Here is a 26,928-nt window from a genome sequence, read left to right on the forward strand (position 1 = left end):
TCAGAATAGTAACTCAAGATCATAGTTTGGCCGAGGGTAGTGGACATGAACGCCGAGTCATCATACGGGTGCTAACAAGGCTTCTGATTATGCCTTGAATACTTTAGTCGCCGCTCTGCCCGCGATCTCAACATCTTTGACTGCGAACGAAATATTCTGGTTCTTAAAGTCAAGTCCAATCTATCCGTTAATATTCAATATCGACAGCTATCTTACCTCAGAATGAAGGCGACTCTTTTGGCTAGTGCCCTTGCGGGCTTCACCCTCATCGGACAGACCACTGCGGGCGCAGGTAAGATGCCACGAGCTTATACAAGAGATTAATAGACTAGTCTAATGTGCAATCACTTATAGGTGCCACTGTCTACGCTTGCGTTTACTTTGCTACAAAGCCGACAACCCCAATCCAAATGAACTTCTCCGTTGAGAATGCTCAAACCCACTGCATGAACAACCAGGGCAATGATGTCTCGATGACCATTACTAGCGCTCCAGTCACTTGTGTGAGTGTTGGCTACGTTGAGCAAAAGTCGTCATCCAGCGGAGGCGACACTTGCGCAACGGACAAGAGCTATTGGGCGCTCTCATATACGTCCCCGAACACCGGGTACTCTGGCTCAATGCTCAGCCGCTGGTCCGGTCACGACATGTCGCTCTCATCAGCTAGTGGCAAGACGCAGTTCTGCGGTAGCTCTGCACCATGTGGCCAGACCGAAGTCACCTGGAGTGGCACTGGTACCATCTATGTAAGTGCTCTCCGATCTCAACGGTCGCAAGCCTCTGCCTGGTGTTCTTTGAGACTAACGAGGCCAGGTAATCTTCTTCCCTGGCGTATCTGGGTCGACGCTGTCGTCTCAGGAGCTTTGAATGCTTTGGAACGCTCTGCGTATATCGAGGGAAAAGGCTCTATTCGGAACAACTGCCCTGGAACATGGTCGTCCAAAGGCATAAGAACGACTTAGAGCATGCCCAGACTTGAACAGGCATCGAACTGTTACGAATACCCTCTTGAATAGTGTCGTAATAGTTTCGATACAAGAAGTGATCTTCGTATATCAATATACATATATAACTGGTTGGTTTCTAGTTACGATTGTATTGGGTCTACAGCCAATTGAAAAACCAAAAACCCTAATAGGAAAGCAAGGAGGGAGACTGTTCTCGTTTTAACTCACGCTCCTGCCCATTTTCGAATAGCACGCCCCTCATTCAACCCGAACTCTGACTTCATTGGAGTATTTGTCTATTTAACTACTCGACCACCTCGCACACAGTTTGAACTGACCTCGCCGACCTAGACAGGCGCTGCCGTGCTGGTGATAAGGATGGGATTATAGGAGGGTATATACCATAGGGGTGCCTACCAGGTGGAGGGAAGGTCAGGGATCAGGTGACTTGGATTAACTTTTAGTGGTAAGGAGAGACACCAAGATGGGAAGGAGCGATGAAGTAACCTACCTTTCCTCAAAGTAATGAAGGTATCTAGAGCATATTTCGCCCTTGACTAAGTACCTCCCTGGGTGGTCAATGATTGATATTAGTGTATTATATTGGTCTATAAAGATATCTTCTCCATGTCCACATACGGTCTATCCGCTTCAAAACCACTCGTCAACATCCCTCCTCATCAGAACCTCACCCCCAGCAAGCGTCCCCCCAGCCAACGGCACCTTCAAGATGCCAGCTTCCACCAGATCCTGAGCCAACCGCACAATCAACCCATCACACCCCCTCGCCGCCATAACATCCACAGTCACAGGCAACATCTCCGTGACATTCGTCACAGAACTCACGCTACCGACCTCTCCCAGGGGAAAAACGTGGTCCGGTGCACCGCTGAAGACGCTCAGCCGGCCGTTCGAGAAGCCCAGCGGCGGCGTGGGCGTCGTGGTCGTCGGGTAGCGGTTTCGTAGGGAGGCGCGGCCGGAGGAGCCTACATAAAAGAGAAGGGACGAGGAACACGTTGCTGTCGACGTGGATGTGTTCAGGGCGGGGGCAGAGGGAGGAAGGATCTCCGTGTTGAACCAATCCATGAAGAGCGTCTTGTTGGCTCTTGCGTCGTCGAGGGCGCTGGCCGGTTGCTTGTCACCCCAGCCCCAGCGTGCGAGGGGAACGGGGTTGACGAAGGGGAGGCGGCCGTTGTGTGCGGCTATCGAGTTTGATGTTAGTCATTGAGCTGACAAGTGGCAGAGAAACCAATGTTCTTTCTTTTTCGAAGGCGAAATAAAGCAAACACGTAAAGAAAGAAGGAACATGGAGAAGAGCTTACCGGCATAATCAGCATAGAATGGATCGCGCACAAGCGGCGTCTGCTCCTTGGTGATGAGTGTGGCATACGTCAACCCCAAAACCTCATCCAGCGTCTGGTTCCGCACACCCTCAGGACCAGTCTCGGCCCAAGCAGACGTCAGATTCAGCGCCGTCGCCTTGGCACCCAAGAACGCGCCCAGGTCCTCCGCAAACTGATTCAGCATCTGCGCGGCGGCTCCCTCGTCGGTAGGGAAGTCAACCGTATACACCATCTTGGGGTACACCACCTCGACCTCGGTCTCAACCAGCGAGGTATAATTCGCCCCGTACAGCGCCTTATTCGCCTCGTCCCAAATGTACGGATCCCGCGTCAGAAAGCCGGCGGTGTCGAGGGTAGGCGAGAGCGGCATCACACCGTCCAACCCGACCAGCCCGTGCGAGGGCCGGTTCCCGAATAGGCCCTGCACCGCAGACGGTCCACGGATCGAGCCGCCCGTGTCGCTGCCGACAGCAATATCCAGCCACACATACGAACCTATCGAGGCTCCGGCGCCCGAGGACGAGGATGAGGGGTCGTTGTAGCCGTCCCCGCGCGGATTGAAGGGGGAGTGGTAATCCACCCAATCCGCCGTCGCCGTCTCGCCGTTTGCAAACTGCGAGGGCTTCTGGTATCCCACGACCACGGCGCCCGCGTCGAGTAAAGCTTGGATTGATGGTGCGGTGGAGGTCGCGGGCGGGTAGAATGCGTACCAGGCTCTGTTGCCGTTGGATTTCTTCACGCCCGCGAGGTCGTAAATGTCCTTTACGCCTACGCGGACGCCGGCGAGGGGCTTTTCAGGGGACCGGGTGGAGAGAGAGTAGAGGCGGGAGGGGACGCCGATGGTAAGGGATGCGGAGGCGGGCACTTGAGCGGAGAGGGTCTGGAAGGTATTGTCGGGCTTCTGGAGGAGGGACTCGGAGAAGGCGCCTGCGTAGTCTGGGTACAGGCGGTAGGCTTGGTGGAGAGCGCCCGTGGCCGTGTCGAGGAAGTATGGGCCCGAGGGGATGTCACTGCTGGCGGTGCTAACCAAGGGCGCGACGATAGACTGGGTCTTGTTCGTGCCGTCGAAGCTTTCCTTTGTGAGGCACGGCGTGTCGAGGCCGACGAGGAAGATTGCGCCGAGGAAGGCGGGCTGCCAGACGTCGTCGTGGGAGGTCCAGTTTGCGAATAAGGATGCGAGGGAGGATTTGGGGAGGGGTTCGGCGACGACTGTGACGGGGGTGAAGCCGAAGGCGCGGGGGAGGGATTTGATGTTGAAGGAGGAGGAGTTTGAGGGGTTTCCCTGGGAGAAGGGGGAGACGAAGTAGTAGATGTCGTTGAGGAGCAGGGATGCGCCGGTCGAGGTGAGGTCGGCGGCGGCGGCGCCGACGAGGGCGAAGAGTGTGAATGCCTTCATCGCGGGGAGTGACAGGTCTCAGTCCTTGCGCCGGGTTCCTTGCCTGGGCAGTAAGACTACTGGACGCCTTGGATGCGACATCTCTTTTATATGAGGAATATGTATATCCGGACTTGGGTTAGAACATCCAATCAAGATGACCAATTCCTGGTATCTGAACGATAGGTAAGGTACGGTAGGTGGAGAGATGGGATTTCCTTTTCCTTGCCCAGCTTTATCTCTACGCTTTGCCCATTGGTGCCATTTTACGTATCAAAACTAGCTTGGCTGGGTACAAATTGCTCAGAATCAGGACCATGGCAAGAAAGCAATAATACCCATTATGCCGTCAGGCTTATCTGATTCGGTCATTGTTTTCATTGACGGAGCCACCCTCCAGGCTTCGGGGGTTGCGGTTGCTTATCATGGGGAGGACTCCGCGAAAGGGACCATGCATGTGAGTCCGCATCGCTAGCTTGCAGAGTCTGAGAGCCGGAACCGGTTTAACGGGCTGGGGTATCTTGTCCTTGTCATCACTTTAGTGTCGTCTCCCCCCGCCGTGATGGGGTTGTAGCCTGTAGAGCGTACGAAGTCGAATTAGCAAAGCCCCGTTGATTCTTGAGCCGTTATCCGTTATCGCGGGAATGAGGGTATCGGGCTCGTGTTGACGGTCATCAAAAGTCCCGGCCGATGTCGGTAGTTGGATTTCGGTTTCCCGGGGCCCGGGTCATTTTTGTAAGCAAAAGCGGGAGGCGTCGGCCGTCACTAGCCCTCGTTGAAGGTACTTACAGGAGCAATTTGACCATGAACAACAAAGATACCTGTGTATAAATTTGAGGTATCTACACAAACGGACCACACAGAAAGAACACAGCACTGCGGTTCAATCTGATCTCATCTCAAACCGAGACGTCATCATCTTGGGGGAAAGGGTCCCCAAGAGTGAGCTCAACGGACGCAAAGAATCCCGACACGACGGTTCCCCCCCCAGTGTGTTTCCTGCGGGCCGGTAAACTATGTCGGAACCGATCCGACACTCCAAAACATTGACGGTCGTTCAAACTTTGACAAGCTTATTCCGAGTTCCCACGCTTGTATTCGTTTCTCAAACGATGAAACATAGCCCACGCTAAATGTCTCTAGCTGAACGAGAGTACTTCCTTAGATAGATAAGCCCGACTCTACTGCTTTCTCGCCAACGAGCGACTGCTCCAAGTGGATAAAGGCACCTGAAATTGGAGATTGGAGAACGAGCCAAGAACTTATGACGAGTTGGAGTCACGCAAGCATGTCCTTGGCCAACTACCACCGCCAGAGTCAGCAGATTACACGTAGTATGTATCTTCCCCCTTCTCTCGTCTCCCATATCTCCAAGCCGTCTTCCCTGCGTCGGGTTTTTTACATTTGCAGTCTCCAAGTGGGTGGGCTAGTACTTAGTTTATCGCACATGTCGATAGCGATACGGAAAGTACTCTGCAGTACTCCGTAATGCGGGACTTTCTATTATGAGGAGGTCCTCACCGATCGAAGAAAGAAGCCATTGCCCTTCTGAACGAAAAAGGACAAAAGATAAGAAATTGCGGGAATGCAAGAAGACAAGTAACCCACTTGTTCCCAGCCTCCACCGTTGGGATAGCCCCTGTTGAACAAACCACACGTAACCCGATTGCCTGGTCTAACTCCGGCTGGCATCTTCACTCTCGATAGTCAAGAGAAACACCATGTTTGGCACGAATCCCATCACCTTACAATGCACAATAATCAAACATTGAAAACTTGAAGTCGTATCGTCATTAAGTGGTCGAGCTCATCAAACACCTCCCGTACAACTATCCCCATAGGGATCGACAGTGTTAGGTCAGTGAGTAGAGTCGATGACTAGAGGTATCCTAGGATGTGCCCAGCCGGGCCATCAATGCTGTTGAAAAAATCATTCGACAATGGTTTTGTCCCAGCTTGTTCTGGAATTTTTGACCGTCCCGCGCTCTGCTATGCAAACCAAATTCCACGAAAACCGAAAGATGCCAACCACGTTGGCACGTCCATTTCTCCGAATCGACCCTCCACAAGTTGTCGTATGAGAAGGAGACAGCAGCCTTGCCTGTTTGTCCCTTGCCGAAATCGCCATCTCCCAGCCACACGTATTATGATATCGACAAAGCGGGCCCAAACGTTCGACACGCAAGGTTTAGACTCAAACGAAAGTCGCCCCAACAAACCCAAGCAGCCTCATGACCAGCCCAGAGTTTCGAGCGTGTTGCGCGCATCGGACGCGCTCATGCCGCTGACACCCAGCGAGCGTACCTGGGTGCCCTTACGCAACCGCTGCACACCCACGGCGACCTTCCAGGCCTCTTCTTCATCCAGGACAAACATGTATCGCTTGCCCTCTTGGTCTCGGACTGTTGCGCGCAGCACGTGCAGGCTCTTTGTCTTCCACTCTCCAGTCTGTCCGGACGAAGATGCAATGTTAGTATCTTTGAATTTGGTGTCGCACAAGCCAAGACGACAACAACTCTTGCAAGCACGCAACATTTCGGTCAGGTAGGCATCGGCTTCGTCGCCCGTGAGCGTCTTGGTGGCTCCTCGGTCCGCCGTACGGGCTCGCTGATTCGCCATTTTTTGAAACAAACCCGAAGGATGGTTCGCGGAATTCATCGCAGGGGCAGAAGCAGCATTCGAATTCAAGCAGTGCGGGGGGCACCATACCTCGACCAGCTTTAGCGTCCAAGCCTTGACGTCCCACTCGCGCTGCGGGACGCCGCGGACGTCGTCGTCGATGAAGAGACCTTCGGTCGTGATTCGCAGGATGAGCCCATCTGTCACTGTACCAAACCCCGAAACGAGCTGGCTCGCAGGTGTCTTTGCGAACTGGTTCATGAACAGATAGACAGCCCTGATGACAATTTTGTCGGGATCCTTGGTCGTATAAGGGCCGCGCATGCTAGGCGGCGGCGTTGTTCTCGTCGTGGTGGCCGACGGGGCCCACGATGACTCGGAGCCGACGGAAGACGCGGGTCGGTGTCTTGGCTTATCGTAGGGTCGATACGAGTATTGGTCTTCGTCCACAGTGCGTGCCGACGGTCGCGGCGGTTGTCTGGCCGTGTTCGAGGATGAAGCTGCGGAGGGCGCCGGCCTTGGAGGCGGCATAGAGCTAGCAGAGGGGGGAGGTCTCGGGGGAGCGGACGATGCGGACGGGGGAGGTCTCGGCGGCGTGGAAGCCGTCGTGGAGGGGGGAGCAGGGGGTCGGCCGTTGGGCCACATACTCGTCTTCTCGCCGGACGAGTAGGCGTAGCTACTTCCCTTGCGTGCCTTTTCGGCTTCTTCGGCCTCCTTGGCCTTGCGCGCAGCTTCCTCTTTGGCCTTGCGAGCTGCTTCCTCCTCGGCCAGCTTCTTGGCCTTTTCTGCCTCTTCTCGATCCTTCTTTGCCTTTTCTGCTTCCTCCCGCTCTCTCTTGGCTTTCCGAAAGGCTTCGAGTTGCGCCTCGACACGGGCTTTGCGGGCGGCGGCTTCAGCAGCCTCCTTCTTGCGGGCCTCCTCGCGTGCCTTGTCCTCCTTCTCCTTGTTGGCCTTGAGCTCCCGCTCCTTTGCTTCCTTTGCTTCGCGTTCCCTGGCGGCTTTGGCTTCCTCTTCTGCCTTTTCTTTTTCACGCTGTAGTTTCTCTCTTTCCTGACGTTCCTTTTCAAGTTTCTGCTTCAAGTCTTCCTTTTCGCGTATTTCTTGCTCCAGTTTTTCTCGCCTTTCGCGGTCCTCCTGCTCCCTCCTTGCTCGTTCTCGAGCTTCTCTTTCTCGAAACTCTCTCAGCTTCCGTGCCGTCTCTGCTTTTCGGCGCTCTTCCTCCTCCTTTGCCTTGCGCTCCTGTTCGCGCTTCTTCGTCTCCTCCCGTGCCTTCTCCCAGGTATTTGCTTTCGGTGGATCAGGTTTAGGTTTTGGTGGGGGAGGAGGATCTGGTTTGCGAGGTTCCGGCTCTGGCTCAGGTTCAGCTTCAGGTTCCTGAGGGGGTGGAGGCTGAGGTCGTTCTTGCCATTGAGACCTAGGACCGCCGTTTCCCGCGCCGTGGTTCGGCGGCGGGCTGTTCGGGGGAGGGCTATTGTATTGATTGCCGTGAGGCGGTGGAGGCGGCGGCGGGCCAGCATTCGCGTAGCTGTTGTTGAAGTTTGCGCCTGAGCCATAACCACCAGGGCCGGGGCGGTAGCCACTCGAGCCGTTATTTGTAGATGCGCCCTGGTTTTGCGACTTGCCCCAAGCCCACGCTCCCACGCCGACGGCTATGACAAGCAGGGCCATACCCATGTTTCCCATGCCCTGGTAGGTAAACCACCATGCCTTGAAAGCAGGCGCCATGCTCTGGAACATGACGACCATGACAAGGGCGCATGCGAAGCCGGCGGCGAAGCTAGGGCCATTGGGGGCCAGAGAGGGCAAATAGATGAATCCACCGCCCTTGTCGCGCTGAGGAATGACGAATATGTCATAATTGCCTGGGCCCAGGCCACTGCCAGGAGGTGGAGAGCCAGCAGTGGTTTTGGGTGCCTCGCCATGAGGCGGAGGCGGTGGAGGAGCGCTCATGCTGAGCGGACCTCACCTCTTGGTGGAGAGTGGTGATTTTTGGCAGTGAATGCCGACTGAGGTGGCTGAAATAAGAGCCTTGAAGCTCTTTTGGAGACCTGGGGTCTCGGCCGAGGTTGGTGAAGCAAGCAGAAGTCTAGTGGTATCTCAGGAGGTCCATTGACGGTCGTTATATCGTGAGGCGTCTGCACAGAAGCCATGAGCATTTTCTTCTTTTTCTAGCAGCAGCAAAACCGTGTGCCATCTGATAGCTGGAAGGCAAGAAGTGGCGGTGGCATGACCAGCAGCAAGGTGTAGAGTGGCAGAAAGAAAAGGGCAATGCAGTTTGTAATAAAAGTACTCACAAGCAACAATGCAGAAAAACAAACGCCAGAAGCCAAGAGAGAGAAAGACGAGCAAAGACCAAGACGTCAAAGCGAGAGAGGGATCGGATCGGGTCTCTTGAGAGGTATTTGTCGTCGATGCTTGGTGCCTGGACCAAATGAATCGTGTTCTTCCCGCTCCGGCCTTGCGCTTTTTTGCAGGTGGCGGGTGCTTGGTGGTTCAGATTGTGTCCGATCGCGGAGAAACAGGCTGAGACAAGAAAATAATTCTTGTTGTTCTGGAACTTGCCCTGCTGGTTAGTAGGGAAGTTCTGGAGGGTATAGAGCTGTCTGGTGGCACGGCGCCGTTCCTGGTGGAGGACGGGTTTGGTGGTGGTGTTGAGGGAAAATATGACGGGGAAGGGGACGAGAAGGGGCCAGGAATTCTTTTGTGTTTACTTTGGGAATTTCTCATGGGCGACCGGGTGGACTGGCGGTGGTGGTGGTGGTGGACTTTGGGGGAGCCAAAGTTGGGGGTGTGTGACTGGGCGCTAGTGGCTGGCAGTACGTACCGACGTCCTTTCAGGTACCTCAAGACGCTGAAAGACACTGAGAGAACAAAAAGAGACCCTTCTGATCGCAAAAGTAGGCCCGCTTATACACACACTGACCTCTCCTAAGCGAAGGAATGGTGACATTTTGACAGGTGCGAATTGAGCTGGAGGAAGGAAGGCACTTGGACTCTCAGACCTGATACCGAATGGCAGGTGCTGCCGCCAGCTGCACTACCTACTTACTACTCTGTGTCTACAGGATGTGTCTACAGGATGTGTCTCAGAACTGTTCACTTCCATTTACTCTCCATTCCAACCCCATCTTTTTGTTGCTCTTGTTCTCTACTTTCAGTTCGCTAGCTTCGAACCTTTTGTTCTTTATCCGTTGCACCTGCATGTGGCCGCCTGGGGTAATGTCCTTGGCCGGACTGGAATGCCAACTGAGCGTTCGTCGGGAAAAGACTGCCATCCTAGCTTCCACCTCACACCTGAGAGGATGTTCCTTGCAACCAACGGGACCCTGAAAAAATAAGACAAAAAAATCCAAACCACCGGATGACCAAGCTCCAGCCACCGCTCCCAGCAGACACCGCGATAGGTGTTTCCCTTACGAATAGACATCCAGATGCTTCCACCTGTTCACTACGAGTGCAAGATGACCTCTCACTTTCCTCCTCCGATCATCAATACTGCAAAGGAAGGATATCAGCCAACGAAAGGACGGCAAACGAACTTTGTCCACTCATCGCCAACAGATCATCATAACAAATCACCGTTGCCGAGCCCACCAAGACCCTCTTCGCCCAGCTCAGCCGAGCAAACCGCCTCCGATTCAGACCCTCCTCCCCTCTCCCAACGGTCCAATCTCAAGACTTCACTCAATCTCCTGCCTATGACAGGCTATCAACCGAGTCGCATGCGGTCTGTCTGAGCGGTCAATCAATGGGAATCACTCGGAATCACAGAGAAAAAGCTCCACCTGGGATGCCATGGCAGCGAATCGCGGGTCTTGAGGCTATTCCCCCCGGTAATAGGCGGCAGGCCCTCGGCGCCAGCACAACCACTTTGGACATAGGAGGGCGGTGCGGGAGAGGAGCAGGAGGGGCAAAAGAGGAGAGAGCCACCGTCGACGGAGTCCACACCACCTCCGCCATTCCCGTACGGAGTATCGTTTCAATCACCTTGACCTTCATCATCTTGTTCTCGCGCCCAGCTCACTGGGTCTCCCTTGGGTCGATTAGGTTCGGTCCTCGATGGGCTCGAATACGACGGCTGATCGGGCGAACACTGCGATTGCGACTGCAACATTGCAATGAGCCAGGCTGGGCAAGCAGGGCACCGTTGGGCGCCAATTGTGACACTGCGGCGTCATCTCATCTCAAAGGTCGTTGTGGTGGAGCAGGGTGGTGCTTCTGTCTCGACTCTTCTTCCTCTTTGTCGTTTTTTTCTTTCACATTCTTTTAAACTTTTCCCCTCTCGGAAACGGTTCCTCGCCGCCGTTGCCCAGCAACCGCGGGAAGTCCCTTGCACCGTCGGGTGTACGGTGTGCCCCATCCCGGCGCTCGGGTGACGTACCAAATGTCACCAAGTGGGCGTGGCCACAACGTGCCACCGTGCCACACTAAACGTCTTTCTGCCGGCCGGCAACCGCTGACTTTACGGATGCAGATAGTTCGACACAACATTCAGGCAGCCAAAGGTTGAGTCGAGAGATGCAAAAGGCAGCCAGACTGACGATGGCTTCACTTTGCTCGTACACCAAAATCATATCGCCCCTCCCTAGTCTCCAGTCTTCGCCCGATAACCACGTGCTTCACATTTCTTTTCCCGCGACGAGGCAAAAAAGGGAGAAATCAGGGCGATGTGACGGCAACTGCATGCAACCAACCCGCCACTCGAAAACGGCAGGGGGTCCCCATCCGTAAGCAACCGCCGTCTGCATGTGCATGAGGAACGGTCCGGCGCGAGAGAAACACAGCACCGTCGCGTCCCCTACTGCACCTCCCGACTCCCGAGATCTCCCAGAGCTGATTATTTTGGGATAACATGGCTGCTGCAGTCAGGCTGGCGATATAGGTCAGCATACGAGGCAGCCTCTGGTATATCACATTGTCTTGGCACAATCGGGATTCTACGTGCAAGCGTGAGGGCGTCATCCATGGTCAAGAGTTTCCCTCTTACAACCTGTTGGCCAAGCTCTAGGAAACCAATTCGCTTGTCCTCGCCACTGTCCCAAGAACAGCCTTAATCTAATAGCAGAGTCTGACAACAGATCCATTGAGCCTGGAGGATGGGACGTTACGTAATTAGCCTACGATCTCACAACGAATGCGATCAGGGGCGCGTACTAAGCCATGCGAGTGACTGGCCCATCGAAGCATCTCGGACGAGATCATTCTTGTCTACCTGACCAGGGCTGACTCTGTACGAGTAAAGATCTCGTCTCAACAAGATCCGGCCAGGCGCGGGTCGGTCTGTTGACTTTGTGAATAATGATGTAACCTGGGCCACGCAGCCTCTTTCATTACCTCACAGTCTAGGGGTGACTATGTATTTGGAGCGCAGCTTTAGGAATTCAATGGTAAGGCTTACTTTGTAAGGCATTCTACTTATATATAGCAACCGACACCAAGACCCGCATGCTTCACACCTTGTTCGTGTAGATAGACACCTTGGACGACCATGTTGTAATCGACAGGTATGTACAATGTAGTCACGAATGAATAGAATACCAATTTGAATATAATTGAAACCTCAAGCCAAAAGTACCTCGAGCTAAGATACTCTGGTATTTCCAATCTCAACTCGAAATAGCAAACAAAAGAGAAATTAGAACTTGGAGAGATGATCAGAAAAAAGGATGAGTTGGAATCGCTATTGTTGCAAAGTATGTAAAATGTCGGGAAAAAAAGAAGCCCCCATCGTACTCGCGTACGTAAAACGTCGTTGTACTGCCAAGGCAAGAAAACCATCCCTCACACCGAATAAAGGGCGCTGTGGTAAAGATGAATTTCATCGACGAGCCCGCGCGACCAACAAGACGGAACCAAACTCCAGACACCACGCAAAAGAATCCAATACCCGCCCGCCAACCCAAAGAAACCACACCACGACACCGAGGAGAGCAACGACGGACCGGGCAGCGAGACCACCCGCGACAACCAACGGCGGTGCTGCTGTAGGCCTAGGCATCGTACCCGTCACCGTCACCGCCGCCACATCCTCAAGCTCCTCCTCCGACAGCGACCCGCGTCAAAACTTCTTGATACGCTTCTTGGCGACATCAATCTTGCCCCCGACCCGATCGGCGTCCTCGTTCAGCCGGTCCAGCATCTTGGTCTGCTCCGTCACCTCCTCGTTGATCTGCAGCCCAATCTCCTTTTGCCGCCGCACAATCGCTGCCAGAGTATTCACCTGCTCATCCTGCTCGCTCATCATCTGCCGCTGCAGCTGCACGACACCGTTGTTGTCCAGCTCCCGCGTCCGCTCCGTCTCCGGCAGCGGGGCACCCAGGACCCGCCCGCCCGTCCTCGCCCCACCGCCACCGCCGCTTCTGCCGAGTAACGCAGCCTTGTCGCCCGCCGTGGCCCACCCTTCCCGTCCGCCGGGTCCGCCGCCACCGTTTCTGCTGTTTCCCTGCGCCATGCTGTTGCTGAGTTTGTCGAGCCCTTCCCTTTCGACGCGAGCCGAGGAGAGCAGGTCTCTCCTGCGCCGCAATTCGCCGTCTCCCAGCCGTCCGCCCTCCTGCATGGCTCTCAACCCATCCGCGAGGGTGCTCACCAGCGTATTAGCCTTGACCAGCGCCTTCTTGGCAGCGGCCCCGGCCTCGGCGGCAGCGGAGGTGTTATTGCTATCCACGGCGCCGTCCCTTCTAGCGAGCTGATTCCGCGCGTCGTGGAGACAGCTCTTCATCTCGCGGTGCAGGTCGAGCCATGTCGTCGGGTCGGCGGCGCCCGCGCGACCGCTGGTGATGAGGCCGTGGGCGCTGGCGGCCGAGTTGCCCGTGCTGCCGACGCCCGTGCTGGGGAGGTTGAGAAAGGTGCGCCAGGCCGAGGTGTCCCGCCAGCGGCGGTCGGGGGATTCTGCGATGGCGCGGAGGTAGGACTCGAGGCCCTTTCGGCGTTGTTCTGTGAGGTCTGGGGAGGAGACTGTGGACTTGAACCAGGACTTGCCTGGGAGGGGGTTGGGGGGCGCGGCGCCGACGAGGGAGGTGAGGGTCTGGTGGAGGGTTGCAAAGTCGGAGTAGCGCTTTTGGACGACGAAGGATTTGAGGGGCAGGCGGAGGGTGATGTTGTAGAGGGTGTAGGGTTTCGATTCGCCGGTCGAGAGGATGGTTGAGGGGATGGAGATTTCGGCGGGAGGCGCCATTGTGTCGTTATTGTGTGTTGTTGTGGTTTGTTCGAGGCGGGAGGTTGTGTAGAGAAGAGAGTTTTTCTCTTGAGAATTGGCGATGAGAGTGGTTGGGATTGTTTGTCGGGTTTGGACGAGGCGGGAGGAAGGCTCGGACGAGCTGAGCGGTTTGTATCGTAACCCTTCTCTTCAATGGCAGGTTGTAGGGATGAAGGGAATCGATGGTCTGTTGTTCTTGTCGCTCCTCTGGAGGTCGTTTCTCTGGGTCGCTGGCGAGATGACGTTGCGGAAATGGAATGGCTCGCAAATAATAAAAGACAGCCGTCGTACTGGTCAAGTATTTTTTGTGTTTGACGGTCGGAATGATGGTCTTGGTCAGTTGTTTGCGTCAGGTCCAAAAAGGTTTCGGGGGAATGTCTGAGGTTCTTGTCTTTCCTTTCGTTCAGCCGTCTGGAGGGAAGGAGACAGGAGGGAGAAGGAGGGAGCGGTCACCTCAGGTTTCCAGCCAATGTAATGGAACCAAGGTACCTTGCCGTTGAGGTCCGCTTGTGAAGCACCTCAGCATGGGCCTGGGCTACTACTTCGAGGTCCCTGTCACCTCCAGCTTCACTAACACGGCAGCCTGCTTGGGCTTAGGTAGCACTTTTGGCACTGGAAGAGTCGGGCATGTCGATGGTCGTGTGCCGCTAACTGCTCCAAAGCTGACGCCTGTGGCGCATTGCGTGGAACCACTAAATTGGGCCCGCAGCAGGAATGACCGCATTTCTGGGACATGCTCAGCTGGGCACCTCGCTTTCTCAGGCACCTGGTCTTTCATGCCAGGAACTGCGCGATACTGACAACCCAACCAAAGTCTGGGCTAACACCTGGTCGATCAACATACCCCATACGGGCGGATACTATTACAGCGATTTGCATGGCTGTGTAATTTCTTGATGTGAAAGCCTCTTGGTTTTTGATCAATGAATTGTTGGAGAAATCTACCTCTGGAAGTAAATAACCATAGGCCAATGTGCAAAACATCCCGGCATAAAATACGCGAGCATAATACGACAATTCTGCCAAGTCAACTGCAGCGTACAATCTCACACAGCTCTTAGACTACAGAGTCAACATACGCTCTGCAATGAGTGCAATCCGAAGCACACCCTTCTCCGAAAAATACTCGGTGCAGCATGAAAATGGAGGATTAGATCCAGGCCCAGAATAGGCAGGACATCAAGTGGAATGCAATCTGGTACGCGTGGCTCAAGCCCTCATACTCTCTTCGTGTCACCTGCGGAAACTGACTCGAGGTTCCCAGACAAAACGTTCTGATTCTATCATGAATGCTCATGTGGAACGGGACTGCCGCAAGCTCTGACCGACTTCTGTCTCGACAGTCCGAGGGCCGCTCAGCCTCATCGCCAGTATAATGATTATTACGTGCCGTAGGGTATTTGTACTAGCGCCAAACCCATGTGCTTTTACCCTCCGAATCCCCTTAACACAACCTCCCATTCAACAATACAACCTCTCCTCCACCTGTGTCATCGTCGCCTCACCTCGAACCCTCCCGATTTAGAAGGTCTCCTGGTCATCGACAGCCTCGCCCTCGGCCGGGATCTCGAATCCCTCCTCCGTCGAGTACAGGATAGTCTGGATCTGCTTGACGAGGCCGTCCTCCTGCTTCTCAAGCTCGGGGTCCTCCTCCACGGCCTGCTGCACCAGGAGCTCGATATCGCGGAGCTTGCTGAAGTAGAAGTCACGCTCGCGCTCGAGGCCGACGACCGTCTCCTTGAGAGTGGCGTTCTCTTGCTGCAGGGCAGCTGTGCCGGGGCCTGCCGCCTTGGGAACGCGTGCACCGCCGAGGGGTGTGGTACCGCCCCGTCTGGCGGCAGCCGCACCAGTACCGGACGCGGCACGGGGAGCAGGGCCACCGCCAGAGGGCACGGGGGCGCCCTTTCGCCGGGAGACTGCGTCGTATTCGTGATCGGGGAAGTTCAGGTCCCAGAACTTCTTGGTCCACTGCAGGAACTCAAGGTTGTCCTGCATCTTGCACTTGACCAACGCTTCGACGGGGATGGGCTTGTCGACCTGGTGCTTGTGGAAGCAGTCTGTTAAGGAAGTGACTTGTCAGCCGTGACTCTTCGTTTCCGTGTATGATGGAATAGAGGCGGACGCAGAGGTGAGACGGCGTGGGACGGCGCAAACTTACTCTGCAGCACCTTGAAGTTCTGAATGTATGCATATTCGCTGTTCACGTTGAACTTGACTCTTGACATGGGGATATCCATGAAGATGCTGTCAAACACCTGGCAGAGAGCTGCACTGCAGATTGAAACCAAACATTAGCAACCACCATCATCAAAATCATCATCGGGTCCCACAATAAACACATGGCGGGGGAGGGGTATCCGATCAGCAACGTACCCGGTACCGCATTGCTCGACCTTTGTGATGTTGAGAGAGAGAAGCTGGTTCAGCCACTGGATGAGTTCTTGTCTGGAAATCCATGCCGTGTCAGCCAAGAGTTGCGATGCGCAAATGTCCAAGATGGTGCAGCGTATAGCACCGCGATAGAAGGGGATGGAAGCTTTGCCCACCTGGATTCGCCCATTTTGTATGTGTGTGTTTGCCTCTGCGGCTGGAACTATGTTGACAATCGGGAAAACGCGCTCGGGATCGATGTCAAAAGGAAATTCGTAAGGACGCTCGAGAGAAGCAGAGACGCGGTTGGTAGTAGTGGGTGTTGGTGGTCGAAGAGGTCGAGAAGAGACGTGTGGAAAGTAGTAAGGTGCCGAGATTGGTTAGGACCAAATATGACAAGTTGTAGAGCAACAGGGCAGAAATTAAATCTCGTTGCTTTGTCGGCGCCCGGCGTGAAGGCTGCCAAAATTGTTGCCAATAAAATGGTCGCCCAATCAACCATGGTGGGGTCTATCGGGAGTTGCCCCTGCCCCTAAAATCTGATGACAAACACCGTCACGTGCCTTGATCAGTACGTATCTTTTTCCTTCGTTCCTTCTGATGAACGAACGGTCCAAGGCCCACTCAGTCCCAATAGTCTCCCGTCTGACCGCCCGCGACAGGGGATGGTCTCTGAAGACGGCAGAAAAAGTTTAGCTCCACCGTCCGTCCAGAAAAATTTCTGGCTCTGGGAACTGCGCGAGTGTGAAGACAGGCGTGTGTGTGAAAGCTCGACGATACCCCGCGGTCCCGACAACTGGCTTTCTCAACCACCATTCGACCACTCAACATGGCGCCTTCTCACAAGCGCAAGCAGATCGACGATGACTTCGTCCACACTATCTCCGACAATGACGAGGAAATTGTCGAGGAGGAGACCATGGCACCGCCTCCCAAGAAGAAGGTGAAGGCCACCAAGAAGTTGAAAAAGGCCGCCGCCAGAGAAGAGTCGCCAGAAAATGAAGTTGCCGAGGGTATCTGGGGCCAGAAGGACGAAGATGATGGTGCTATGGACTCGGACTTTGAATTTGCGCAAGACAATGCTATCGAATTCGGCGACGCAGAACTCGAGGGTTGGGGCTTCGAAGGTGCAAAGAAGTCCATGAACAGCAATGCCGCCGCGGGCGTTGACCTGGACGAGATCATTCGCAGAAGACGGGCAAAGAAGGGTGGCGAGGACAAGCCGAAGGAGGAAAAAGAGGAGGATGCGGCAGATGCCGAGGTAGACAACGACATGGATGTGGATATCGACCTCGACGACGACGAAGATGGAGTTCTGGCCGATGATGCTTTTGGCATGGGTGTGGACCCTGGTGCCGAAGACTCTGAAGCCGAAAACGACAAGGGATCTGATGCGGAAGACGTAGAGGACGGCGAAGATGACGACGATGCAGCATCCGACAACGATTCCGTTGCGACACCCGTGGATCATCCCGACGACCGTGGATCAGACGACGAAGAGGAGGAAGACGCAGAGGAACAAGCGAAGCGCGATGCTTTCTTTGCTCCCGAAGAGCCTGCAAAGCCCGGCAAGAAGGATACGGCATCATCATTCCAGGCCATGTCTCTTTCGCGCCCTCTTCTGAGAGGTCTGGCTGCTGTCGGTTTCTCCAAGCCTACGCCCATTCAAGCCAAGACTGTGCCCATTGCTTTGATGGGCAAGGACGTTGTCGGTGGTGCAGTCACTGGTTCAGGAAAGACGGCTGCCTTTGTGGTCCCCATTCTCGAACGTCTCCTGTACAGACCCAAGAAGGTGCCTACGAGCCGTGTCGTCATCCTCACCCCTACCCGTGAACTGGCTATCCAGTGTCACGCTGTTGCCACCAAGCTTGCCGCTTACACCGATATCAAGTTCACTCTCGCTGTCGGTGGTCTGAGTCTGAAGGCTCAGGAGGTTGAGCTGAGACTCAGGCCAGACGTCATCATCGCCACGCCCGGTCGTTTCATCGACCACATGAGAAACTCTGCCAGCTTCAACGTCGATACCGTGGAGATTCTCGTGCTCGATGAAGCCGATCGCATGCTTGAGGATGGTTTTGCCGATGAGTTGAACGAGATCTTGACGACCCTGCCCAAGTCAAGACAGACGATGTTGTTCTCCGCCACCATGACATCTTCAGTCGACAGGCTGGTGCGAGTGGGCATGAACAAGCCCGCCAGAGTCATGGTGGACTCACAAAAGAACAAGACCGTCACTACCTTGGTGCAAGAGTTTGTGCGCCTGAGGCCCGGTCGTGAGGAGAAGCGCATGGGCTACCTCGTGCATATCTGCAAGACGATGCATACCGAGCGTGTCATCATTTTCTTCCGCCAAAAGAAGGACGCTCACCGAGCAAGAATCATCTTTGGACTGTTTGGCTTGTCCTGCGCGGAGCTACACGGTAGCATGAACCAGGCTCAGGTGAGTTCTCACAACTTCTTCTTGATTGAAAATAACTGCTAACCGAGTCTGCAGAGAATTGCCAGTGTGGAAAATTTCCGTGACGGCAAGGTCAACTACCTCTTGGCGACGGATCTTGCGTCCCGTGGTCTTGATATCAAGGGCGTCGACACCGTCATCAACTACGAAGCACCCCAAAACATTGAGATTTACGTGCACAGAGTCGGTCGTACGGCCCGTGCCGGCCGCACCGGTGTGGCCATCACGCTGGCGGCGGAGCCGGACCGCAAGGTCGTCAAGGCGGCGGTCAAGGCCGGTAAGGCCAACGGCGCCAAGATCATGAGCCGCGTCATCGAGCCGACGGAGGCGGACAAGTGGCAGGACCAGGTGGACGAGATGGAGGATGAAATCGAGGAGATCATGGTGGAAGAGAAGCAGGAGAAACAATTTCAGCAGGCCGAGATGCAGCTCAAGAAGGGCGAGAATATCATGCAGCACGAGGCGGAGATCAAGGCGCGGCCGAAGCGGACGTGGTTCGAGACGGAGGAGGACAAGAAGAAGGCCAAGATTGCGGGACGGGAGGAGCTCAACGGGCCCAAGAACGGCAAGAAGCCGAAGCTGAGCAACAAGGACAAGAAGAAGCTCGACGCCAAGTCGATGAGGAGCGAGGACAAGGTGTGGAAGAAGGGCAGGGCGGAGCGCGACGGAAAGGGCGCGGTGCTGAACTTGAAGAAGCAGCCCAAGAAGAAGAATGTGCCGGCCAAGGGGAGGACCAGGGCGAAGCTGGCGCGCCAGAAGCGGTGATTTTGAGGTGCTTTGCGGTGTCCAAAAGTCTAGACTACAATACCATGTTACAATACCATTCCATTTCTTCACGGTTGTCCATCGGTGTGCGTTGCTGAATTGACAGTAGAGCGTGAATAACTTCTGCTTTCATAAACCACTTGCAACAGTACGTATCGCTGCCCTAGCAAGTACGGGGTGAAGTCGGAACCTCATGGACTAATCCAGATACCTCTACTCTCCTTACATAGTTACCTTCATGTGGACATTTAGCATAGCTACCCACCGTTAAGGTACTGTAGATGCACCAGACAGTCTGTGCTTCTTGCTTTTGGGGGCCAAGCGACGTTGCAATTATCCCATGTCATCCCCGGCCGATCATCAAAGATGCACCTGCCATCAACGCAAGGCTCAAGCTGTACGGATATTGGATGCGTGCTAGCAGCTTGTAAGCTAGCGGGAAATACCTTACAGCGAGCGGTCCAGATGTCTGCAGCTTGAGGCGTGGGTGACGTAATGCCCGTCTCGCTCCGGAGCACGTCCCCCGGGCCCTCAGCTGCCGTCAGCTCGGCGACAGAAGAGGAGCCTTGGAAGGCTAAAAGCTGGCTGGCCGCTGGAGCCCTGGATGCTACCTATGCATGTGGGATGCCTTAGCTCGGAGCAGAGGAGAGAGAGAGCTTGCTTGCTTGCGCCTTGCTTATTTCCGCATAAATCGCTTTCTGACACTTTGTCGCATCTGCCCCTCGAGCCCCAACCAAATCTGCACGGCACCGCGGCACCTACGCCTACCTTAACACAACTTAGCTCGAATTTCTGAGACCTCACCCTCCCGCACCATCACGAGCTCAACTTCTCCCCTTACCTCGCCGCGTGCTCCCGCTCCTCTCCACCACGAACCAGTTCGCACCAATTTTCAGAACCACCTAGAGCCGTGCGAGATCATGTGCTTCCATCACTCCCTATCGTCCCTTCATCAGCTGTAGAGCGTGGGGGTCAGAAGACGCTGTCGCCTGCCAGCCTCGTAACATCGTGCACTCGTCGCCTTACCTCATTCGCCTCGGCTTCTCCAACGACCTTGGTCAAACCTCTTACCTAGCTCAAGCTTTCATCCTTCCAAAATACCCCAAAACCCAGGGCCGGTTCCACGCACTCCTGTTATTGTCTTTGGACCTCTTGTCCAAGGCACAAACTACGAACAAGCTGGCTCCTTTCGGGCGATTTGGTCCGCCGCGTCCGCATCCTCATAACCGCACGAGTCTCCTCCGATACCTATTTCCACGAAGCGTACGAGATCGATACCGCGAGCGCGTTCTCAACTTTCGCCTCGATACTCTCCCGCAGCTGAAACACCGATTTCAGTCCAGCATCTACCGATACATCCTCGAGCGTCAGCGCAAGCGGAACGAAAAGTCGAGACTCGTCGACGTCTTTGCGCGGCATAGTCGCCGGCTGCTCCTGGGCCCGCCCTCGGTCAGGCCGAAGCGGCATGCGAGGGAGCGAGGAGGCGCTATAATTAAGAAGATGCCTACCTTCTCAGACTACACGACAACGTACGGCGGAGGCGGGGGCGGAGGCGCAGGAGGCGCAGGAGGCGCCAGCAATGGCAGTAACGGCTATGGATATGGCTCGGCAGAAGATCCGCCCACCCCAGGCGAGAGAGGGTTTCGGCGGAAATGGCTGGCTGCTAAGGCAGGGAGCATGTACCGGGCCGCTGCGGTAGGAGTCAACGAGATCAGGGAAGGCTATGCGCAGACGCGGGCAAGGCCTTTGGAGCCGGGTGAGGGTATGCCAAGGACCACGATTCCAGGATCGTTCCCTGACGTCGCCATCACTGTTCAGGGAGATGACCAGATGGTCATTTTTCCATCGTACGCAAAGCGACACGTCAAGCAAGATTGGTCGGCGGCATATCAGCAGCACGCCGAAGAAGAGCCTGGCAGCGCTAGGGACCAAGAGTTTTGGAGGAAAGAGTGGGAGCGTAATGAAGACGAGAAAGCCATCGTAGATATCGACGTTAGGGGCTGGGTGTACTCCCCGCATAAAGGGCCAATCACTCGGCGCAATCGCATACTTATCGGCCTCGCACGCCAGCTAAGCGGCATCCCAGCTCCCAGACAAGATGCTCCTGCGCCCGATAACCTCTCTGCGTTACACCAATCACACGAGGAACGGCGAGAGCAGGAAAAGATTGCGAAAGAAGCAGCAGAAATTGAGAAGAGGGGCCAGGAAGAACGGCGTGTGGCGTATCAAGGTGGTTTTAGCGAAGCGCCAAAGGACGGATCCGACGATGACGCGAATAGTATATACCGAGCGAGATCCAGGTCACGAAGCGGCACGCACACTCCAATGACAGCTCCCGGGTCTCCCAAATTGGCACCGACTAGGACAAACACTACGGGTAATGATTTAACAGATGCCGAGCTGTCTGTTGCGAATGCCAACCTCATGGCTAGGATAGCGCCGTTCATGACTACACCTCTAGTCCAGCTGCCCATCACTGTCTTCTTCTACAACGACGAGAAATCGGCGTCCCGGACTGTGCAGACTAACGACGCGGGCCACTTCATCCTCCGCGCCGCTTTGGAATTTGTTCCTACGCACGTCCGCGTCCTCGCTAATGAGGACTTGTCGGCGACACAGGAAGTCAAGATCATCGAACCGAAGGGTGTCAGCTTGATCAGTGACATTGACGACACGATTAAGCGCTCCAACATTTCGGGTGGCGCAAAGGAGATCTTCCGCAACACTTTTGTCCGCGAGCTGAAGGACTTGACGGTAGAAGGTGTTCGGGAATGGTATAACGAGCTACACTCAATGGGGGTCAGCATGCACTACTGTTCGAATAGCCCCTGGCAACTATTCCCAGTGCTGGCCAGTTACTTCATGATAGCCGGCTTGCCGCCTGGATCGCTCCATCTGAAGCAATACAGTGGCATGCTTCAGGGTATCTTTGAGCCAGTTGCAGAGAGGAAGAAGAGTACCCTCACCAGGCTCATGCACGACTTCCCCGAACGCAGGTTTCTCCTAGTTGGTGACAGCGGAGAGGCAGATCTGGAAGTCTACACAGAACTAGTGGAAGCCCACCCAGGACGCATCATCGCCATCTTTATCCGCGATGTTACAACCCCGGAGCAAGCCGGGTACTTTGATACATCTTTCGAGAGCAGCAGCGCACGTCAGAGGGGCTCAATGTCAAAGGCCACGGACCACAGTGATGCTCCAACGAATCGTCCGGGGCTCCCTCCACGCGGCGAGGCAAAGACGGTTGGGCCTGTCATGGGCGATCTGATCGACTTTTCCGACGAACCTGAAGAGACCACGCTAAACGACGCCGCTGCCCTGGCCCAGATCCAGGCCAGACCGAAGCCGCATTCAAGCACCACCGACACCGCTATTAGCCGCAAACCCCCTCCGCCACGACCGAACAAGCCAGCTACTCTTCGCGGCGCCCCGTCTGATACCAATGTGCCTACAATCAAGGTCAACAGCATGGGTGCGACGCCTCCCCCGATGCCGAGTACTCGGAAGCCGTCTGCGGACCGGAGTAATCCTCATCCTCTGTCGCAAATGCACAACTCATCTCAGCAGACGATCGGAAGTAACAGGAGCCTGCCGAGTACGGCTAAGATACCAGCTACCACGCCACAGAACGACGCTAGTAAGACAAGCAAAGTTGCACCGGCGCCTCCACCGCCTCGGCGTGGGGGGACCGCTTCTAGCTCCCGTAGTCTAAGCCCTCGCAGCCTCGATAGCCGGCGGAGACTATCGGCTAACGGAGACATCGACTTCGAAGCGCTGCCGCCTTCCGCCGCTTCCCGGCCACAGCAGGTTCAGCCGCCGCCATTTGTGAGGGCGCAGACGGCCAGTCTAAGGTCCGGATCCACATCCCCGACGTACGGCAGTCCAAACCTGGGGCCGACGGCGGCAGCACCGAATAGGAAGCATGAGTTGTGGATGCGTCGGCTGCAGCGGGCCCAGGAGATTTTGGAGTCGCACGGTGTGGCGCTGTATACCTGGCGAAGGGGCGACGACGTAGTGGCCGAAGCTGTGGGGATGGTGAAGGAGGAGCTCAAGAGAGTTGGCCTCAACGGTGAGAAGGATGCGAAGACGGAAGGGAAAAGGTTTGAGAGGCAGATTAGGAGGGAGCAGTCGCAGCAACAGCAGCATCAACAACAACGGCCTCAACAGCAGGGGGCGTACCAGCAAGGGTCATATCAACAAAGGAGATGATCGTGTAGAGGCTCCGCGGACGGCATCGGAATAACTGGAAGAGGAGGCGTGACTGGGGGAAAGTGGCAAGCCGAAAGGGATGGGTACGGAGAAACGGAATAATAAAGGCGCTGAGTGGGTAGTTGATTCAAGTAAATAATTCTTACCATCAAGTCTGAAATCCTTTCGAACCACGCGATGTCATGTTCCGAGGCGTTCGGCATGATGATCAACAGATCCATGCCCGTAGTTCTTCCGAGCATGATGATGGGCAAGGAGGCATGATGTAAGGGAGTCACGGACTGATGAGAGGACGGTTGATGGGAGGTATCAAGAAGAACGCATGGCATGTGTGGCACCGCCACATGGTCCCCCTCCCCACGAGGTTAGTAAGAACCGAACGCAAATAGTTCGGATACCCATCCCGAGCTATGGGAAAGCTCATAGAAAGGGAATGGAGAGAGATGGGATATGAACCCCACTAGAGGTAGTTTGAAGAATATTATGGTTGTGCTTCAGAATTGATGCACGTCCCCCTCCTTCTTTTTGAGGTAGATGACGGCACAATATCAGGTATCACATCCCACGAGTCCTGGAGTCCGAGGCTGCCTTACTCAGCTGAGTTGACAGCAGGAATCCAAGCATGGCTGGTCAATGGGTTGTCTTCAGCTGCTCTTTTTGAGGGTGTATCCCTGGGCTAGATGGGTAGTCGCGGATGCGACAGAGGCCCGTGTGGGATAGGAGTCTTGCATTAAGAAGATCAGACGTCGTTTAGATTGGTATTGTTGCCGGGACTCTGCGGAAGAGCATTTCCATGGTATTGGGATTAAATAGGGTCTGAGGCTGATTGGTGGGTTTGGTATAAGCTTTTTTTGAGTTGATTGTCCTCGACTTCCATCCCGTTCTTCTGGTACAGTACCTCGACGAACTAGATGGTATCTTTCCCAGATTTGTCCATCTACTGGGCAGGGATACTCGCTCCTTCGATCTGACTTGTCAGAAGAAAGCTTAATGCGCACGGGTTTCAGACGACTGGGGTCGTGTACCTTACGTGAAGCGCGCCAACGTTCTTGGATAGATTTTCTCTTCCTGTAAGGACCGTGCTTCTTGTGAGATGGAAGCGCATTGTGATCGTTGCGCGCGGGTTCGGGCTCGCGGGACAGTCGGGCTCTCAACCCAAAGATGGTCTATTGATTGAGCTTTGGGTGAGGCAACTGGGAGGATAGGGGTTCGTTGGCGATTGACAGCGGGCAGTTAGAAGACGAGAAACAAGTAGAACTTTTGGATATAAAGATGATAGAGTTCGCTGGTCCTTTGGGTTTTTGAATTTGGTTCATCATCGACGAGCTTTCAAGAGCTTCTCCCAATAAGATCACAAAGAACTCCTTTTTCGTTTCGTTTTACATCTTTTTGCTTGAACGACTGGGTCGTCTCATATGACAGCTGGTTTTATCAACACACCAAGAATCTCCCATATAGTAGAGCCAAGACTCGTCATCAAGTTCATCCCAACCGCCCTTCATCATAGCCAAGACGCTATCATCCACTTTCCCCCTCATTACGACCATCTCATCTCGAAGATAGTCCACTTTACGGAGCTAGACACACAATGTACATCCGAAACAACCTGCTCGTCTTGGCCCTCTGCCTCTCCACCCTAGGCCTCGCCTCGCCCACCACCAGCTCAAAGAGCGGTTCCAAGACGTCGCACAAGGGGAGCAGTGGTTCCTCCAAGGGCTCGAAAGCGCACTCTAGCGTCCCGGCTCATGCGCCAAAGGGTACTTCGGCGCCGAGTTCCGGGTCCGCTGCCGGTGGCGGCGGTGGTGGTTCCGCGGCAGGCAACGGGACGACCTCTGGCGGCGCCAACACGGAGCTGCAGACGACGTTCCCGACGGCCAAGGGGTCGCAGAACATTGCTGCCGTCAAGACCATTGCTGCGGGCCAGTCGTTTGACGGCGGGATGGTGATGTGGGATCGGAGTCCGAGTACCTGCAAGGGCCAGACCGAGGGCGGGAACAAGGACGCGGTGTTCATCCTCGAGGAAGGGGCTACGATTAGCAATGTGATTATTGGGCCTAATAATGGTGAGGGGATTCATTGTTTGGGGAGTTGTACCATCAACAACGTGTAAGTCAAAACCTGCCCCAAACCCACCTGTCCTACTCCCCCTCAACTCAATCTTCTTTCTCAAGTTCAGCCACTGACGTTCCCATCTACAGCTGGTTTCAAAAAGTCTGCGAAGACGCCATCACGTTCCGCCAAACGTCAGGCACATCCTACGTCAACGGCGGCGGCGCCCAAGACGCGGCCGACAAGGTCCTCCAGCACGACGGCGGCGGTACGGTCGCCGTCAAAAACTACTTTTGCAAAAACTGCAGCAAAATGTACCGCAGCTGCGGCAACTGCAAGACGCAGGTGGCGCGGCACTCTACATTTGACAATATCCGGCTCGACGGCGGGAAAGTGCTCAGCGGCGTCAACGGGAACTTGGGCGATGGGACGATTGTGAGGGACTCGTGCGTGCTGGGCGGCGCGCAGGTGTGTGAGAATTTTGAGGGGAATAGTAGTGGTGCGGAGCCCAAGTTGGTGTCGAGCGGGCCGGATGGGAAGTTATGTGTTGCTACAAATGTTAAGACGAGTGGGTGTTGAGGGGGTTGTTTGGGAAGGGATATGGAGAGAGTCTCGATGAGATTCTGGTGTTTTTGCGAGTAGGAATGGCTACTTCCGTTGTCTATACTTTGAAGCAGTACATATGATTTAGAAACGGCTCTGAGTCTGGGCCCACCTAGAGTTGGGCCGGTCTCTAGGCTGAAGCTGTAGATACTTTTATATTATCCCGAAACCTACTTTAACCACTGTCAACACGGAAGAAAACATCTAGCCTGCTTTCTTACGCGGTTCTCACTCACTCGGAATTATATAGACTGTCTTGACCGCCCTTTCCCCTTCTTCCTCTTTGACTTGAGAGCAAGTCCATTTGACTGCTTTACCTTGCTGCGTACTTTCTATAACTTGTGAAACATATTTCCGGCAACTTGGATAACTCGAGACCACAACTTGGATACACGGAATACATCTACGAGAATCTCAGACCCTGACTCTTTCGTCCACATGGTTTCCAAGGCTTCATGGGCGTGGGATGTCTGACCAGGATATCCCCTCCTGCCCACATTCGAAAGTCGCGCCAAATTTAATCGGGCCCGCCCTCATTATCCCCACCACATCCACAACGAGGGCTTTCAGAGTCTTTCTTCCTTCCCACAAGGAATCCACGCTCGATAATTGTAATTCTGAACTGACGCTTCCACATTCACTGAGCGAACCACTTCATTCTCATTGGTCTATTAGTCTAGTTGGTTAGGACGTCGGATTCTGATGATAGCTTCGCTTCTCAAGACTTCCGTAAGCCCAGGTTCGAATCCTGGATGGACCTTCGTTTACTTTTGCCGTTGCGCCATGTGGTGTTCGACCTGCGAACGTGAACATGTCGCTATGAACTTTTGCTAGGATTGACTTGCAACATCTTGATGCACGTTTTGCTTGAAACATTATGACGCCTTTGATTGCACCTACCGATATTGACAAGTAGTGTAGCCAAGGACTGAAGTAATCTTTGTAAGCGCTTGTGTGCGGGACAGAAGAGTTGTTTGCTGCGAATTATGTTTACA

General features: G+C 54.8%; 9 protein-coding genes and 1 non-coding gene across 10 annotated transcripts; 6 read left to right on the forward strand and 4 right to left on the reverse strand.

The window, feature by feature from the left end:
• Nucleotides 1–222: 222 nt before the first annotated feature.
• BDZ83DRAFT_647674 (uncharacterized protein) lies at nucleotides 223–1,135 on the forward strand (the record flags this gene model as incomplete). Its single annotated transcript, XM_060510110.1, has 3 exons — nucleotides 223–292; nucleotides 355–746; nucleotides 1,088–1,135. 3 exons carry the CDS (start codon nucleotides 223–225, stop codon nucleotides 1,133–1,135), a joined length of 510 nt encoding a protein of 169 aa, XP_060369799.1.
• A 463-nt stretch (nucleotides 1,136–1,598) lies between these two features.
• On the reverse strand, nucleotides 1,599–3,686 carry BDZ83DRAFT_716214 (amidase signature domain-containing protein; the record flags this gene model as incomplete). The annotated part of the gene is made up of 2 exons (XM_060511828.1): nucleotides 1,599–2,149; nucleotides 2,270–3,686. 2 exons carry the CDS (start codon nucleotides 3,684–3,686, stop codon nucleotides 1,599–1,601), a joined length of 1,968 nt encoding a protein of 655 aa, XP_060369800.1.
• A 2,208-nt stretch (nucleotides 3,687–5,894) lies between these two features.
• On the reverse strand, nucleotides 5,895–8,234 carry BDZ83DRAFT_567927 (uncharacterized protein; the record flags this gene model as incomplete). Its single annotated transcript, XM_060504010.1, has 3 exons — nucleotides 5,895–6,762; nucleotides 6,862–7,114; nucleotides 7,340–8,234. 3 exons carry the CDS (start codon nucleotides 8,232–8,234, stop codon nucleotides 5,895–5,897), a joined length of 2,016 nt encoding a protein of 671 aa, XP_060369801.1.
• A 998-nt stretch (nucleotides 8,235–9,232) lies between these two features.
• Nucleotides 9,233–9,823, forward strand: BDZ83DRAFT_16196 (uncharacterized protein). The gene has a single exon (XM_060501401.1). The coding sequence runs from the start codon at nucleotides 9,297–9,299 to the stop codon at nucleotides 9,612–9,614; it is 318 nt and encodes a 105-aa protein (XP_060369802.1). The 5' UTR covers nucleotides 9,233–9,296; the 3' UTR covers nucleotides 9,615–9,823.
• Nucleotides 9,824–12,342: 2,519 nt separating this feature from the next.
• BDZ83DRAFT_748131 (PX domain-containing protein) lies at nucleotides 12,343–13,458 on the reverse strand (the record flags this gene model as incomplete). The annotated part of the gene is made up of 1 exon (XM_060513567.1): nucleotides 12,343–13,458. The coding sequence occupies one exon, from the start codon at nucleotides 13,456–13,458 to the stop codon at nucleotides 12,343–12,345; it is 1,116 nt and encodes a 371-aa protein (XP_060369803.1).
• Nucleotides 13,459–15,000: 1,542 nt separating this feature from the next.
• On the reverse strand, nucleotides 15,001–16,039 carry BDZ83DRAFT_716217 (EB1-like domain-containing protein; the record flags this gene model as incomplete). The annotated part of the gene is made up of 4 exons (XM_060511829.1): nucleotides 15,001–15,536; nucleotides 15,638–15,750; nucleotides 15,853–15,924; nucleotides 16,026–16,039. 4 exons carry the CDS (start codon nucleotides 16,037–16,039, stop codon nucleotides 15,001–15,003), a joined length of 735 nt encoding a protein of 244 aa, XP_060369804.1.
• Nucleotides 16,040–16,508: 469 nt separating this feature from the next.
• On the forward strand, nucleotides 16,509–19,189 carry BDZ83DRAFT_690698 (P-loop containing nucleoside triphosphate hydrolase protein). The gene is made up of 2 exons (XM_060511307.1): nucleotides 16,509–18,289; nucleotides 18,344–19,189. The coding sequence occupies exons 1-2, from the start codon at nucleotides 16,679–16,681 to the stop codon at nucleotides 19,070–19,072; spliced, it is 2,340 nt and encodes a 779-aa protein (XP_060369805.1). The 5' UTR covers nucleotides 16,509–16,678; the 3' UTR covers nucleotides 19,073–19,189.
• A 1,044-nt stretch (nucleotides 19,190–20,233) lies between these two features.
• On the forward strand, nucleotides 20,234–23,281 carry BDZ83DRAFT_568068 (uncharacterized protein; the record flags this gene model as incomplete). The annotated part of the gene is made up of 1 exon (XM_060504022.1): nucleotides 20,234–23,281. A coding segment is annotated over one exon (3,048 nt), but the record flags the coding sequence as incomplete, so codon positions are not given.
• Nucleotides 23,282–24,735: 1,454 nt separating this feature from the next.
• Nucleotides 24,736–26,154, forward strand: BDZ83DRAFT_16254 (pectate lyase-domain-containing protein). Its single transcript, XM_060501406.1, has 2 exons — nucleotides 24,736–25,387; nucleotides 25,480–26,154. Exons 1-2 carry the CDS (start codon nucleotides 24,870–24,872, stop codon nucleotides 25,907–25,909), a joined length of 948 nt encoding a protein of 315 aa, XP_060369807.1. The 5' UTR covers nucleotides 24,736–24,869; the 3' UTR covers nucleotides 25,910–26,154.
• A 444-nt stretch (nucleotides 26,155–26,598) lies between these two features.
• Nucleotides 26,599–26,693, forward strand: BDZ83DRAFT_t45. Its single transcript has one exon. It is a non-coding gene; the product is annotated as a tRNA-Gln (tRNA).
• Nucleotides 26,694–26,928: the final 235 nt, after the last annotated feature.

Source organism: Colletotrichum acutatum, assembly GCF_030867785.1.
Source record: "Colletotrichum acutatum strain CBS 112980 chromosome Unknown BDZ83scaffold_10, whole genome shotgun sequence".
Lineage (NCBI taxonomy): Eukaryota > Fungi > Ascomycota > Sordariomycetes > Glomerellales > Glomerellaceae > Colletotrichum > Colletotrichum acutatum.